This window comes from Colletotrichum phormii, assembly GCF_030913505.1.
Source record: "Colletotrichum phormii strain CBS 102054 chromosome Unknown BDP81scaffold_9, whole genome shotgun sequence".
In the NCBI taxonomy this organism is placed as follows: domain Eukaryota; kingdom Fungi; phylum Ascomycota; class Sordariomycetes; order Glomerellales; family Glomerellaceae; genus Colletotrichum; species Colletotrichum phormii.
Window position 1 is genome coordinate 1,589,032 of NW_026851451.1, and position 11,757 is coordinate 1,600,788.

At 53.0% G+C, this 11,757-nt stretch overlaps 6 protein-coding genes across 6 annotated transcripts; 3 read left to right on the top strand and 3 right to left on the bottom strand.

Moving 5' to 3' along the window:
* Nucleotides 1-209: 209 nt before the first annotated feature.
* On the top strand, nt 210-862 carry BDP81DRAFT_427344 (uncharacterized protein). Its single transcript, XM_060590348.1, has 3 exons — nt 210-262; nt 322-409; nt 469-862. The coding sequence occupies exons 2-3, from the start codon at nt 335-337 to the stop codon at nt 661-663; spliced, it is 270 nt and encodes an 89-aa protein (XP_060445979.1). The 5' UTR covers nt 210-262; nt 322-334; the 3' UTR covers nt 664-862.
* Nucleotides 863-889: 27 nt separating this feature from the next.
* On the bottom strand, nt 890-1,797 carry BDP81DRAFT_348395 (uncharacterized protein). Its single transcript, XM_060586165.1, has one exon. It carries the CDS (start codon nt 1,652-1,654, stop codon nt 905-907), a length of 750 nt encoding a protein of 249 aa, XP_060445980.1. The 5' UTR covers nt 1,655-1,797; the 3' UTR covers nt 890-904.
* Nucleotides 1,798-3,008: 1,211 nt separating this feature from the next.
* Nucleotides 3,009-3,823, top strand: BDP81DRAFT_449414 (iron-sulfur cluster assembly accessory protein; the record flags this gene model as incomplete). Its single annotated transcript, XM_060592404.1, has 2 exons — nt 3,009-3,374; nt 3,449-3,823. 2 exons carry the CDS (start codon nt 3,009-3,011, stop codon nt 3,821-3,823), a joined length of 741 nt encoding a protein of 246 aa, XP_060445981.1.
* Nucleotides 3,824-4,207: 384 nt separating this feature from the next.
* On the bottom strand, nt 4,208-5,220 carry BDP81DRAFT_460907 (60S ribosomal protein L7; the record flags this gene model as incomplete). The annotated part of the gene is made up of 3 exons (XM_060593703.1): nt 4,208-4,834; nt 5,019-5,108; nt 5,167-5,220. The coding sequence occupies 3 exons, from the start codon at nt 5,218-5,220 to the stop codon at nt 4,208-4,210; spliced, it is 771 nt and encodes a 256-aa protein (XP_060445982.1).
* A 536-nt stretch (nt 5,221-5,756) lies between these two features.
* Nucleotides 5,757-6,893, top strand: BDP81DRAFT_223111 (40S ribosomal protein S14). Its single transcript, XM_060582817.1, has 4 exons — nt 5,757-6,182; nt 6,296-6,368; nt 6,490-6,650; nt 6,715-6,893. The coding sequence occupies exons 1-4, from the start codon at nt 6,113-6,115 to the stop codon at nt 6,864-6,866; spliced, it is 456 nt and encodes a 151-aa protein (XP_060445983.1). The 5' UTR covers nt 5,757-6,112; the 3' UTR covers nt 6,867-6,893.
* A 445-nt stretch (nt 6,894-7,338) lies between these two features.
* On the bottom strand, nt 7,339-10,854 carry BDP81DRAFT_318162 (SNF2 super family protein; the record flags this gene model as incomplete). Its single annotated transcript, XM_060584334.1, has 2 exons — nt 7,339-9,536; nt 9,588-10,854. 2 exons carry the CDS (start codon nt 10,852-10,854, stop codon nt 7,339-7,341), a joined length of 3,465 nt encoding a protein of 1,154 aa, XP_060445984.1.
* Between the last annotated feature and the right edge of the window lie 903 nt (nt 10,855-11,757).

The following is an 11,757-nucleotide window of genomic DNA, read 5'->3' on the forward strand; positions in this document are numbered from 1 at the left end:
ACTTCAAAAGACGTGCAGATCTTTTGAGTGCGCTCAGGTGTAAGTCGCATCGACTCCCCGCGATTTTTGGCTGGAGCTTTCCCAAAATTTCGGGATTCTGCCGCCCCACCTAAGCCGAAGAGGTCACCGAGACTCACACCGAGACTTACCGCCCTCGGGTGTTCATCATCAATTTGCCGGCTCTCTCCGAAAACATCACTTGGTTCAATTCCATAGCTGAAGCTCCGACCTCGACAACACCATTGAGCACCGAGTCAATTGTGTAAGCACCGCCCCCTAGCTCTTCGCTCGATCCATTGACGCTGACGACCAGCTGCCCAGGGTATCGACGACCATGTCAGACACCTCTGTTCCCCCTCCCCCGAGCGCCGTCGCGCGCCCCGTCAGTGAGGCACTTCTCAACGAGAAGGTAGCTCCCCCAAGCCGTCACCAACTTCGATAGCCCGAGATCTCCTAACAGTTATTTAGTGGGATCACTGCCTGTCCAACCTCCTCGTCAAGTCCACCCTCGGTCTTGGCTTCGGCGTCGTCTTCTCAGTCCTCATTTTCAAGCGCAGAGCGTGGCCCGCTTTCGTCGGTGTCGGTTTCGGAGCCGGACGCGCATACGAGGAGTGCAACTCCAGCCTGAAGCAGGCCGCCAGAGAGATCAGGAAGCAGGCATAAGATGCCACGACTGTCTAATCGATAAACGACGCGATCCGGATCGGAATACAGCTGTACAAACATACTACGTCACACGCACGTGAAAGCTCGCTAGGGAGCCAGAAGCCGGCGGGCCCTTGTGCGATCACCCTGAGGAGCCGGTAAACTAGGTTAGGGCGGGGACGAGCGAGGGAATAGAGTCTTTTTATTTGTCTGTCCATCCTTGACTGTCCTGTCTTGCTCGCGTGCCACCGCTCAGCTGCTACTTATGGGTTGTCGGTCCTGAGCCCGTGTCCATGACACCTCCCTCGTCGAAGCGCCTCGACGGTCTACGACCATAATGTGCGGGTAGATGTTCATCGACCGAACGAATGACCCCTTGATTGTCGGTCGTGGGGTACTGTTCCGAGTCCCGGACGGTATCGTTGGAAAGCCCCGTCGATGTGCCGTCGAACTTCCCAATCCCACCATTACGCTCATCAGCGGCGTCTCTCCAAGGCCTGAAGATGTGTTTTGGGGCGAGGGAGGCCGTTTCATCTCTCCCCAGGAGATGGAGCTCGTTCCTCTCTTGTCCTGCTACCGAATCGCTCCGCCTCTGGACACCGTTGATGAAAACCTGTGTTGTGTCATGTGAATCCCATCCCTCCCGGCCATTGCTTTCCGGAAAGCTATTGGCCTCATGTTGTGCTCGGGAGCGCCTAGTCTTGACGCCGATCAGGACGATGAAACCGAGGATACAAGCAAGGACGAAGATGGCGATGGCGAGACAGAGAACTTCGAGGGTTGTGGCCTGGGGCGCGTTTGGTGAAGGATCAGGAGAAGCTGTGTAGTCGGTTTGCAGACCCTTGCCAGCGACGATATCTCTCGCGTGGTTCATGAAGCTAGACATGTCTGCCGTGCCGCCTGGATTTGGGACTTGGAATCCGCCACGGCCGAAGTGCGGTCTTGCCGCTCTGTGTCGCGTTGGCTTGAAGTTATCGGCAAGGCCGAGTTTGTGAATGACAAATGACATGGAAAATTGAAGTAACAAGTAGGTATCTTAGGTAGCGTTTGAGTTGTTATCGGGAAAAGTTTTTAGGTGTGGTCGTATGGTCGAGGTTGAAGAACGACTTGGACGATGCACCGCCATCCAGAGGTCTCATAAGATAAATTTCCATGGCTGCCGTTCAGGGGTACCTTCTGCGTGAGTCCAGCGATTCATGCCGGCAATTGCGATTGTCATTTTAAAGCCATGCGTGGGTACATGTAAGGTAGTAAAGAGGAGGAAGGACGGAAAGCGCAGTCCCTTCAGTTCTCACCATAGTCGAGGAATAGGTTGTGATACCAGATTGAGTCGCTGGTGCCTCTTGCCCTGGTTTGTGTCATTGAGTGCCTCGACTACCTTACCGGACTCCAAGCTTCCAGAAAGTCGACGGCCTTCATTACTCACTCCACCTCTCTCCAAGTCACTCAATACACTTCAAATGACGTGCCGTAGCTGGGTTTTATAAACAAGTCCGATCACAATAAGCAGAAGACAGCAAGCCTCGAAATTGGCATGCAGCATTGAATACGTATGTAGGGTACCTACTAGGTGGCTTAATCATTCCCTACGTTTTGTCTTTCACTTTGGCATACCGATTGCGTTGATGGAATACTTAAAACTTAAGAATGTCACACGCGCCTATCTACATGCTCAGCTTGAATGTGGTACAAACGTCGATACCTGGGTCAATTAAGTGACACTCTTCACCAAGATTAACGTGCCACGTCCAGCTCATCCAGCACCGGATCATATGGCCATTCAGAAGTATAGATTGCAGGATGTTTAGAGTAAAAATAAATACTAATTAAGCCAATAATCTAGGATCTGTCATACACTAGAGATTTGCTCTCTGAGTTCCAATCTCAAAGTCCCGGGACCGTCCCGAAAGCTCGGCGATTGCAGCTGCAGCCTCCGATGGTCTCCACAGTTCCGAGGGGCCGGCTCCGACAACGATGACCGAACCGAGCTTTAACGCCACAACGATAGGTTCATCTGCAAAGACAGCCATTTGGCAAGAAATTTATGATGCTAACGCTACCTTACATGACAGGATTTCACGCAACGGTATGCAATCTGTCCGAAGAGGGTAGCAATGAGGTATCATTGAAGAATATGGTCATGGAGTTGAAATCCGTCTATTACCATTGGTCGAAAACCATCGAGCTCCCCCAGGCTGACTAATGCGGCAAACAACCAACTGCCGCCACCTACCGCCCACCACCCTTTACATCATAAGCTACCGTATTACCGAACATTGGTATCCTCAAATTTCTCTGCTGCCGGCCCCCGTTCAACAATTATCCGCTGTCACGACCTCGGTATCGCAGCAAGGCAGCTCGAAATGGTCTCCCTTCGATGTATCCACAGCCCCTCGAGCGCAAATATCTTTGTCCAGCTTGCGCGCCGCACAACACCGACGTCGAACGCCCCGGCACCGATCCTCTCGGTACTTGTTCCGGGATGGAAGCCCGCCACCACCACCGCTACCGCCACCAGGAAAGCCGGCTTCAGCAGCACGCGACAATGTTGCACCGACGGCGTTCCAAGGAGGACGATGCCGCAGCGCTTCGCCGGGAGGACGATGCGACAGCAGACCCGAGCCTTCACAGCTTCCGCGGCGAGGAGGCAGACGAGATGCGCCTGGAACCCGAAGACGGATGAGGAAGGGCAAGAGATGAAGCTCGATATCACAGACAGAGCGGGCAAGGTACGTGCAGCTACGTGAAGCAAAGCCCCGAACAAAGGAGTCCGAGATCTAACAACCTTATTCCGCGATTACAGCGTCTAGCAACCATCATGAAGAAGGACAACAACCCGAACCTAGCCCTGAGGATACAAGTCGAGAGCGGAGGTTGCCACGGCTTCCAGTACCTCATGAGCCTAGTCACCCTACCCGAAGGTGAGAGCGCAGAGGACTGGTCCAAGGTTGTTGGGGAGGACGACACGGTTTTCCAATACCTGCCAGAGGATGCCAACCCGACCAGCGTAACGTTTGAGGGACCCAAGGTGGTGATTGACGAGCCGTCGCTGGATCTACTCAAGGGAAGCAAGGTCGACTTTACTATGGAGCTTATTGGGTCCCAGTTCAAGATTACGGACAACCCGTATGCGTCGAGCAGCTGTGGATGTGGGACTAGCTTCGACATCAAGATTTGATGATGAGTCAGCCCGACCTCGACGAGAACCGAGAGAGCTGGCGCCGAGTTTGCCCATGTACAATATTAATATAATGCATACAAACACTACTCATGGTTGAGGCATTGGATACCAGGAAACATAACGATAGTCACACATGCACATGACACATACAACTCTCTGAAGAGGCTTGCATTGCTACCCATTGAACAAGGAGGATGGAGAATCCAGTGGTCGTCAAATGATCAATTCACAAATTCCCTCTTGTGGTTATCAACGCCGTGCAACCGTGCCAATCATGTAATAAACCCTTGGTATTCTCAAACCTGCCGAAGTCCCGAGTAACTAGACAAACCCTGCCAAATCCCCATTTTTGTTGATCATGAAGCCGTACAATCGACCAGTTTAGTTCATCTGGCGGAGGAGGGCGTTGATCTTCTCCTCGCGGTTGCCAAGGTCACCACCCTCGATGAAGTGCTTGAACTTGCGGGGGCGGAAGCCACCAGTGGGGTTGGAGAGCTTGAAGGGCCAGAGGAAGTTGGAGGCCTGCTTGAAGTTGGGGCCGACGGTGTAGATCTCGTGGATGAGATCCTCCATGCAGACGATGCCGTACTTGCCGAGGTTCTCCTCGATGATGGAGTTGTCGGTAAGAGCGACGCGTTGCTTGTTGACCTTTCCGTAACCGCGCTTGTAGACAAGATCCTTAACGGACTTGAGGTTGGGGTAACCGTAGGCAACCCACGGCTCGATGATCTTGATCATCTCGGTGGTGGCCTTGGTGATCTTGATGAAGACACCGTTGTTGATCTGGAGGAGACGGAGGAGCTGGAGAATCTTGCGGGGCTTAGGGGCGATCTTGTTGATACCCTTGATGCGGATAAGGAAGATCAGGTTGGCCTCGGCAGGAACGTAGGCGGAGTCGTTCTCGCGGGCAACGCGGGAGAGGCGGACCTTCTCGCGCTCTGCGTCGCGGTACTCCTTGACGTACTTCTCAGCACGCTTGAAGATGACACCACGCTTCTCCTTGTTGGCCTTTTGAGAATATGTTAGCAAAATGTTCCTTGGATCAGATATGCAATGAAGATGTGAATGATCCGGCAAGTGTCAGACCCGAAAGAAGGTTAATTCCAACTGCATCGACCGTAGTCTAGTTGTGAAAGGTGTGTTATGCATCATGAAGGCGGGGGAAGGGTAGTAAAAGTAGAAGTATACTTACAGCCTTGCGCTTCTCGGTGGCCGAGTTGCGCTCAGCGCGAGCCTTCTCCTGAGACTTGCGCTTCTTGAGGAGGGTCTCAGGGACCAGAATCTGGTTTGAGGTGGGGACGGAACTATTGCAAGTCAGATTAGTACGCAGTCCGACATACTGCAAGCAGCATGGAAAGAGCGCCGGTGCGAGAATTGTAGCTGAAGCGCGACATTCTCGCTGTGGCTAACTCGAAGTTCATGACTTTGATCGGTGAGCAGACTAAGCAGTAGCATTGGCTCCAATAGGGACCAGCAACCGCGGTACGATGCTCATCCGACAACACCTCGAAGCACAGTAGTGTTCGAGAGTATATGCACGCTTGTGGACGGCTCAGGAGCAAGCTTTTCAGCATTGCAGCAAGAACCTAACAAACGGCAATGTATTTGAGGGAGAACGAGTTATCGTTCATCCCCACACCCCGGGCACCGTCTCTCAATCCGCAAGCCATATTCCAGGTCATGAAGGAAGGAGGGAGGTTGCCCAGGAGGGTTCGAGCTGAGAGCCAGGCATTCACGACGAGGTGAAGCAAGGACTCCAGCGAGAGGACCACGACAATCTGCAAGACCATCGCAAACGGAACCAACGGGGAAGATGCTGCCGCTGCTATCAAGAGCATTGGTGTACATACGTGGTGGCGGCCATTGTGAAGGCGGGTCTGGTTGTCGTCGGCGGTTGTCGTCGAAAATTGGTCGCTGAAGTAAAAGAAGAAGGGAAAAGAGAAAAGCTCGCGGGATTGCAGAAGTTTTACCCAAAATTTCGCTGGATCCGCTGGGGCTGGTGCATGGGCCACCACCAGCAAATTGAAATTCTCACCGCCCTTGTTTTTTCTCGCTTAGGTAGGGTTTCTTATAGCGCTAGGCCTGTTCGGGTTGTTCTGCCACCGCCAACCGCCTGACCCCCGTCAGGGCATTCTTGCCCACTCTTTTTGTTGGTGTGTGCAGGGCAGCGGGCTTTGTGAAATTTCGTTTGGGATTATTGCGAGAGACGGATTCAGAGAGCTTCCCTTTGCCAACCACTCCGACTAACCACCACCGAAAGACAATTCGCCAAACACAGCAGTCACGATGCCTCCCAAGTCCAAGACCGTCCGTCCCGCCCAGGAGAACATCTCCTTGGGTCCTCAGGTCCGCGAGGGTGAGTCTTCGCCCGTATCCCACTTGATTGTGACGTTGCGCGTTCCATTTCGCATGCGTCGACCGCAAAATGAGAAAATGAAGCATTTTTGCTGACTACCCCGCGATCTTTAGGCGAGCTCGTCTTCGGCGTTGCCCGTATCTTCGCCTCCTTCAACGATACCTTCGTCCATGTCACCGATCTTTCGTAGGTCTCACCACCCCGCCGTTCTGCCTCCGAGTCCCGGAATACTCCCTCCTCGTTGGCGAACATGAAGACTATATCCACAACCTTTGATGGTGCAAGATGGCTAACTGGGTGATTCCAGCGGCCGTGAGACCATCTGCCGTGTCACTGGTGGTATGAAGGTCAAGGCCGACCGTGACGAGTCCTCCCCCTACGCCGCCATGTTGGCCGCCCAGGACGTCGCTACCCGCTGCAAGGAGCTCGGCATCACTGCCCTCCACATCAAGATCCGTGCCACCGGTGGTAAGTTCAAGACCCTCTCGATAGCTTCCCACGAGCACTCGCGCTGATTCCGTCCCTCCCACAGGTAACGGCACCAAGACCCCCGGCCCCGGTGCCCAGTCTGCCCTCCGTGCCTTGGCCCGTTCCGGCATGAAGATCGGCCGTATTGAGGACGTCACCCCTACGCCCTCCGACTCTACCCGCAGAAAGGGTGGTCGCCGCGGTCGTCGTCTCTGAGCGCCCGGTTTTACATCATTACCTGGGTGGCTTCCGTGGGACAGGAGCGCTCATTATTTGGTTTCTTGGTGGCATCGCGAAAAACGCGGGGAACGGCGCTTTAGCCTGGTCCCCACTCTACCTCTACGCACTGTGACATGCCTTCTGCTGCGGGCGACAGTATCTATCGTAGACAGAATAGAAACTCGCCATATATGGCCTGAACTGAAGAGTAGCTCCTGAACCCTCGACAGAACTGTGCACATATTCTTATGCTGTGATGTGAAGTGTGAATCACTTAGTAACTAATGACCGCTTCGCTCAATTATTGGGTCTATGAGAGAGGCAGCAATCTTGTCTCAGCGAATCAGTCATGACGAGTCTCTGCGTCTAAGTCTGGAAGTACCCATGCCTCCCCTGAACGCCATGCTCCCGGTCCTTAACATTCACATCATGACCCTCAAGTTGTCCAAAGGGAATTGGCCATCTACTACTAGAATCCAGGTTTCAGCGTCCAGGTACCTCTACCTGTGCCTCCCGTCTTCCCTAGGACGGCTACTCTGTCCAGCGCACTCTTGAAGTCTTCCGTCTGTTTCGGAGTCTTGCAATACGGGTTGAAATGATCAACCAGCATCTTGGTGACTGCCTTGCCTCCTTGACGTCTCATAAAACTCTGGATCAAGGGTATGAAATCCTTCTCCTTCAATGGTTTGTCGGTCCCTGGAGTATTGGCCCGCGAACTGGAGCCACTGACCGGCTGACTGAGCCCCTGACGATCCGCAAGTGAAGTCATCACGGCCGAAGAATTCACCCCTCGACGTCGCGGTGCCGTAGGTCGTCCGCCCTCGCCGATCTCGCCAGTCCAGGTGACGGTCCCGATGGGAACATGGCGCGCAGCCTCTCCAGCTCGTCGCAGATGAGCGGCAGCCTGGGCCGCTATCTTGTTCGCCTCGTGTCGATTCATGGCCTGATCAGCCTGCACCTTCTTCTTGCCATTCATGATTTGGTCATGCTCGTAGGCACTATCCACGGTCCGCGAAAAGAGATTCTCGGTTATCCGCTTCTCTTCGCTGTCATCTGTAGGCTCCGTGAACTCTTCCATCGCTGCGACGCCGGAAAGCTTGCGGACCGTGTCGACCTCATCTTCTGCCTTGACGGAGGAGATGGGAACGGCGTTCTTTGATGGCTTCTCCAGCTGATTGTGGCCCTCTGACTGGTTGAACTTAACTTCTGCACCCTCAAATACCTTACTTCTATTGGCACTGGCCATACTATGGCTGTTGTCACCAAAGCTGAATAGGTCATAAAGGTCGGAAAGATCGAAATTGGCTCGCTGCTTCGGATCTTTGAGGACTTTGTTCGTCATGAACTGCTTGAAAATCTGGCGGTGGTAAATCTTCTCCTCGATAGTGCCCGATGTCATTAGCCGATAAATCGCAACCGGCTTTGTCTGGCCTAACCGCCAGGCTCTCTCTCGCGCCTGCAAATCCGTCGACGGATTCCAGTCAGGGTCGTAGATAATGATCCTGGTTGCTCCGGTGAGGTTCACACCTAAGCCGCCTACCTTGGTCGTCAACAGGAAAACGTCAATAGAGGGGTCGTTGTTGAACTTGTCAATCAGGACTTGTCTCTTCTCAATGGTGACGTCTCCATCCATGCGTAGGTAGTTCATCCCCTCCATCTTGCCGATGAAGTCTTGGATTATGTTAAGCATGATCTTGGTTTGGGAGAAGAGCAGCGTCTTGTGTCCGAACTTCTTCCACATTGGAAGAAGGTCGCCGACCATTTGCAACTTGCCAGACCGTCTGGGGCTTCCCCAATCGTACCCTGGTTGATTCTTCCTGTTCACACTGACAAGATCTGGATGATTGCAGATCTTTCGCAGGATATCGATTCCGTAGAGGGATTGACGCTTTTTGGCCATAATCTGAGAGACCGCATCCGAATGAATGAACCTGACGTACTCCTCGTTTTGTTCCGGCGTCAACTTGCAGAAAAGCACCTGCTCCGTCTTCTCCGGCAGATCTGATGCCACGTCGACCTTGAGCCGCTGAAGCAGATACTGGCTGATAGTTTCCTTCAAAGTCGTTGCGCATTTTTCAGCAGTCATGACCGCAAGATTGGTCGCATTCGCATGACCACCCATCTTGATAGGAATCTCAAACTGTTGTCTGAAGTTGACAAGAGTCCCTAGTCGCATGGGAAAGATGAAGTCGAATAACGACCACAGCTCAGTGAGGTTGTTCTGGATTGGCGTACCCGAAAGGATCAGTCGATGAGGCGTATTGAGACACTTGGCTTGATATGTAACATTCGCGTTGGGGGTGCGAATTCTGTGGCCCTCATCGAGGATGGCGTAGGCCCATTCCAGGGAAAGTAGTTGCTCGCCATAGGTGTTCAAGCCAGCGTACGTTGTGACCAGGACGTGTCCATGCTTGGCAACACGCCTGACGATACGTTCTGCGGCGTCACGGTTCGTCCCGTTTCCAGGATACTCTTCATCATCATCGTCTTCAGCCACATTGATCATGCCGCTACCGGATGAGTGCAGAATCGACACTCTCAAAGGAGGCCACCATCGGTGAAATTCGTTGACCCACTGCTGCATGACAGTCGCGGGGACAACTACTATGACGGGCTTATCAAGCTTCTTGGTGTAATGCAACGCCGCAACGAAAGCGATTGCTTGCACTGTTTAACGTGTCAGCAACCATGCGTTTATTTGCGACCAGAATCTCTTACCTGTCTTTCCAAGGCCCATCTCGTCCCCGATGATGCCGCCTACGCCTTGCTCATAAAGCTCAGCAAGCCAATGAACGCCGGTCTTTTGATATGCAAAGAGCGACGCATGGATGTCTCCCGGGAGCCTCAGCCCATTGCCAAATTCATGATCAGGTTGATCAGGCGACGGCCTAAACCACTCTTCCTCGCCATTCTCTTCAGTTGAGATGTCACCATCAGCATTTCCGCTTTGTTGTTGACGAGCTGCACTCCGCCTTCTGACCCAATCGGCAAGGCGTGCTTGATAGATCGCCTCATTTCCGTCGTCGACGCTGCTCAGGTCGACCTTTGTGTTACCAACGGTGACTGTATTCTCTGCAACCTTCTTCTGCTTATTCTTCTTATCCGTAGTCGTGCCCTTCTTGCGTTTGCGACCCGTGGCTTCTTCCTCACTGGTGTCCGAAGCGTACTGGCTTTCAGCAGAACTGACAGCCGACGCATCGAATTCATCGGAAGATGCTCCTTCATCTACCTTGCGCTTCTTCCTCGGTCGTAGAGAAAATTCAGTCTCAACAGATGCCGGAGCTGTTTCTGGATGTTCGGCAAATCCCGGCATCCGCAGTACTTGATGAGACTTTGGCTCTTCATCGTCGCTCTGGTACTCTTCTGCAGCTGCATCTTGCTCAGCCTCGACGAGAACGTCTGCTAGCTCGCCTTCGAAACCATGAGGTCGTTCACCGCCAATGTTGGCAAAGGGCGTGATCTTTCCTGTCCGAACAAGGTATTCTCGGTGTGATTCGCCGGCCAAGCGTTTAGATTTGCTCTTGACGGGATCCTCGACAACGGCAATCTCCTCCTGCCTCTTATCTATGCGAGCTTGGCAGTCCGAGATATCGTTGACGGCATTCTCAATCTCAAGTTCCAGCTTGCCGAGCTCCTTCTGTATGATCCGCGACTGATAAGGGTTCCGACGAGCTCCTTCAAGCTTCTTCCGTTGATCTGTTCTCTTTGTCTCGAGTTTGTCTTTGGTGGCCTCTAGTTTCTCAATGCGCTGCTTATCCTTCTTGTCTTCTGCCTCAATTAAGGCGGCGTTGGCCTGTGTTGTAATATCACGCTCTAAATCATATTGATCCCGGATATCGGCTGTGATGGTTCGCAAAAATGCTGCTTCGTCACCCTCAAACTGAGCTGCTGTGGTTCTGGGTGCATCTGTTTCAGTGCTGGAAGGCGCACCTTCCTCGTTTGTTTTCTTAGCAACAATGCTACCGTCTTCTTTGTCGGACGACATCTTGAAATCCGATGACGAAGGATTTTCATGAATCCATGCCCGATATGCCAGGTCGCGACCCAAGATAAATGTACTTTATTGTCGCCGATTTCGATGAGCTAGTTGGGTAACAGAGAAATAGCCCTGCTGGTGGTTGGCGAACGGAGAATTGAGTGAAGTTGAGAATGGATATGAGCTTAAGTGGCGGTATCAAGCTTAGTAAGTGCCAAACTGTGTCCGAACGGCGACAACCAGGATCTGGATTCCAAGAGACCGTCGTGAGGATAATCGTGTGTGCTGTTGGAGGTGACTCACTCCGGTGAGATTGTGAGGCAAAGATGCAGCAGGACAGGCAGCAGGACAGGCAGCAGCGCGTCAGGCTTGAATGTCCACCAGCGATCTGCTCCGAAAAACGATGACGCCACGGCGAGGCAGGAGCGAACGGTTCGCGCAGTCAGCTGCTCTGGACAGGGATTGTAATGGGAAAACTTGGTGATGAATTTGATTGGTAGAATCTGGGCCCAGTCCGTAATTCCCTACGGCGTGGGACAGTCTTAGGTAAGCAGCTGAGCATTCCTGAAGGCTCTTTCCAGCCACAATGAGAATCGGCATGGCAGCCACACCTGACTAATGCGGCGCCCTGATGCAGAGAAGGAGCTCCCTCAAGGGGTATTCCGTATTCCGTGCGCACCTCTCTGATCGTCTTGCTATTGCTGGGAATCAACGACATCCAAACCAATTGCTTCTATCAGCTACAGGACTTCGTATACAAACCCTGACAGCGATAGCCTCTGTTGTCCTTTGTCTAGAGCCATGATTAGACGCCCTTCACCTGACATTCTCTCAACAGTTGGCCACGGCCTTCGGTCCATGCACCGTTCCTCGTCGACCCTACGGAGCGCTCCCAAGATGGCTCCCGTCTGG